The following is a 3,603-nucleotide window of genomic DNA, read 5'->3' as shown; positions in this document are numbered from 1 at the left end:
CCTACCTAGTTTTGTCTATAGCCCACCCAGTTTTATAGCCCCTACGGGTTTGCTGATATCAATTTAGCCTACCCAGAAATAGAGCTCTAGTTGCACCTATGATCTTTATCAATAAACCATAGATAATGAAATAAGTTGGGGTTAACTTACTAATTGATTTTTATAATTTTGATCGCCAGATATCTTGTCTTCAAATGTTTGTAAATCATAGATGTTATCAATTGGTAAAGGACAGTCACTAAAGTCAACGACATTATCAATATCCATAACATTCTTATTCAATGAATTTTGATCAAAATATTTTTCCATTTGGTCAAATTTATCGAGTATTATTGCTTGATTGTTTAAAATTTGTTTCAACTCATATTTTAAAAATGTTATATGTCTTAATAAATGGTTTTGAGATTGCAATAGATCTGAAAAAATGAAATTTAAATAATGATATTGAAAATATGTAATGATTGTTTATTTTAAATTAGATACCATTTTTATTATTATGATCCGTTTCTGTTGGGTTAGGTATAGTATTACGTATAGCCAAACCTTTTTCTTTTGTGGAGCCATTATTGGCTGTAAAAATAATTGTTTATTATAATATCATATAACAGTTAAATTAAATAATAAAACTATATCTTACTATTTTGTCCTATTGGTCTATTCAAAAATACTTCGTCCAGATTATCATTTTCAGTGTCTGTAAACACAAATATTGAAACATTAAATATTAAAATTGATTTGATTCATTTAAATTAGCATATTATTATTAATTTCATTAGCCCAATGTCCACTAAAATTTGTTTATTTAAATCATTTTCAAAACTATTAAGTATTAATATTAAAGTATTCTAGACTATTGATAACTAAAAATACTTGATATTCAAAATTAAATTTAACCGTTAAATATTTTATCATTGAAGGTATTGTGGATGTTTACTTTTTGTAAAATACTAAAAAATAAAATAAATAGTACAATTGACTTACCATCATTTAAAATGTCACGTTCATCATCTGATTTATTGTCAAATAAAATTTTTCTTGATACTGGATTTTTAATACCTATAAAAATATACATATATAATTATAAATTATACTATTTATACCAACAACATTATTGGTCCATACTTCAAAACTACATTTAAAATAAAACTTACCACTATTTTTTTTTTTTAGTGTACTGCTTGCAGTTTGTTCGCTATCATCTTGGTTAAATTGAAACTGTTTATTGCTTGAAACTTTAAGAACTACAGACATAGAATTGTCATATATTTGAACTGTCAGTACTGAAAATAATGAATTTAATAGTATTAATTAAATAATAATTTCACAACGCGGGGCGCGGATACTTTTACTAAATACAAATCATAAATACTGTAGCATTCAATGTGTAAACTTAAACTTTCATATCATGACTTTGTTTAGTCACTTCTTCATTTTACGTACACATTTATATATATATATACAATGATATATCAATATAATACACATTGTAAGTATCTTTAATATCCATGTATAATATACCTTAGTAGGTATATACACTAAGTACGTATAAGTAACTAAAATACTCATCCTTTACAAATTAACTTTGAACTTCCATGCAAATTACAAACAGTATAATCGTAAACGTCGTACATTTAATTACCAAATAGTCACAAAATCTTGAGAAAATTCATTATGAAGTACAATGGATTAGTAAAAATAACATATAAATATATCTCAATAATATCTTAATCGATATACTTGTATAGTTGTGAGTTGTAAATGGTTATTAATGTTGTCAACTTAATATTATTTTTTACTTCTTATAGATTCTAGAAACCCAACAGAAATATTAGGTAATTAATTTTTGGTTTTTTTTTTATTACGTATTTGTGTGCTGGATATATTATTACAAACTTACTTTGTGGCCTATGCGAAACATCTCTCATAGCATATTCTGTAAATAATATATTCTATTAAATACAGTTTTCCACAGTTATTCATTACTATTTTATTTATTATTTTTTTAGATTATATAAGTACGTACAATTTTTTTTGTTTTTTAAAGTGAAGCTTTCTTATAGAGATGATAGAGTGGACTAAACCACGTAAAAGCACTTCTGCTGTAACGTATTGGGGGTGGCAGCTACGAGAGAGGGAGCTACGTGCACCAGCATATACGTCTCACTCACTTAATCCTCTCTTTTCTCTGCTCACTCTCTCTTCGAATGAGACATTGCCGGACATAATTAAACTTGTATTTTGTAAGATTTTTAGTGATTACTTATGATATTCTACATCGTACTCATTGATGTTTTCATTATTATATTGTGATGATTTGACCATACTAGTGTATATATATGTGATATGTCTATTAAAATGTAAAACGTGTCATCTTTTATTTTATCATCTCCATTATTTATAGATGTATAGTATCTATAGAATTTGTATCATTAAATTGTCTTTTCTACTTAATAACTCTTGATTTTTCCCTTGAAAAAGTTAATTTTCCATATAGATCTTTAGATTTGTTCTAAATTTCATCAAATAGTTTTCTCTAATCTTGTTCATACAATTCTAATCGTTCATATAATGAAACATCAATAGATAAATGTATATCTTTTGACTGTAGTGTTTTGTTTCTAGCATCGAATCTCTATAATTCTGGGATCCATACGTTCAACATGAAAACAAACTATAATTTTTCCAATTTTTTCCATATTGGATTTGCTTCTTTTCTAGTCGGTGGTGTGTTTGAGTTATATCTTTTAATAATATTTTTAAAACTGATCTCATATTTCTTTACATCCGGATAATATTCCTTTACATGCTTACCACCTATAGTAACACATACATTGTTTGGAAGTTGGAACAGTTGTAGATTTTGACAGAGATTTGTCGTTGATATTTTTAAGAAGTTCCCATCCGTAGGTTGATGATGATATACATGTATACACCATTTGAATAGTATAAAAAATGTATGTACCTCCTTTTGAAGATTTAGCAGCATTGGAGCCAATAAGGTTGAGAGAGTGTGCCGCACATGGTACAAAATTAGTTCCAAACATCCCAAGTAATAATTATACCATTATGCTAAATTATTTAGCCAAATTTAATTTAATTTTTTTGTGTCAAATTCACTATTGTTACATCAAATTGAAAGTCCTCATTCAGCCATGAACGTAATTGTTGATACAACACGAAAAAGAACTTGAGTAAAACATGATATTCTAGAATACATTTCGTCTTTTAAAACTTTATCGATTGAATTGTTTTTAGCCCCTACTGTTCAAATACCAAATCCTCACAAATTTACAATGAAGTGGACTTTTTTCATATTTTGAACTTTTTCATAACATTTGGCCAGTTTTTTTTAAACCATACCGTATATTTCCTAATAAATATATTCCCTTGGAAAACAGAATTACGCATTTTTTGAGGAAGAATATAGTAACCAATCTTGAACTAGTGTTTGTAAATTATTTAATTTTCTTGAGAATATATTTCGAGGTAGTTGGAGTAAGTATTTTCCATAAATCCGACGAGTTTTATTAAAATTGATTTTACTTGTATCCTGACGAGGTTGGCTTAAATGAAATGTTCGACTAACCATGAATTGATTTACTA

General features: G+C 26.8%; 1 protein-coding gene across 1 annotated transcript; it reads right to left on the bottom strand.

The window, feature by feature from the left end:
* Positions 1 to 13: 13 nt before the first annotated feature.
* On the bottom strand, positions 14 to 2,223 carry LOC111030613. Its single transcript, XM_022310197.1, has 7 exons — positions 2,169 to 2,223; positions 1,898 to 1,933; positions 1,152 to 1,280; positions 982 to 1,056; positions 638 to 694; positions 484 to 570; positions 14 to 416 (listed from the first exon to the last, which is right to left on the bottom strand). The coding sequence occupies exons 1-7, from the start codon at positions 2,221 to 2,223 to the stop codon at positions 142 to 144; spliced, it is 714 nt and encodes a 237-aa protein (XP_022165889.1). The 3' UTR covers positions 14 to 141.
* Between the last annotated feature and the right edge of the window lie 1,380 nt (positions 2,224 to 3,603).

The sequence above is a fragment of the Myzus persicae genome, unplaced genomic scaffold (assembly GCF_001856785.1).
Source record: "Myzus persicae strain clone G006 unplaced genomic scaffold, MPER_G0061.0, whole genome shotgun sequence".
NCBI lineage: Eukaryota > Metazoa > Arthropoda > Insecta > Hemiptera > Aphididae > Myzus > Myzus persicae.
Note: the sequence above shows the minus strand (reverse complement) of the source record. Positions and strands in the feature narration are given on the sequence as shown.

What these genes read in the sequence shown, in the direction of transcription:
- LOC111030613 (XM_022310197.1), bottom strand. Translation starts at nt 2,223, where the DNA reads ATGTCCGGCAATGTCTCATTCGAAGAGAGAGTGAGCAGAGAAAAGAGA. An exon ending in TGTTTCGCATAGGCCACAAA is followed by an intron (nt 1,281 to 1,897) that starts GTAAGTTTGTAA and finishes CATTATTTTCAG; the next exon opens with TACTGACAGTTCAAATATAT. An exon ending in ACTAAAAAAAAAAAATAGTG is followed by an intron (nt 1,057 to 1,151) that starts GTAAGTTTTATT and finishes ATATTTTTATAG; the next exon opens with GTATTAAAAATCCAGTATCA.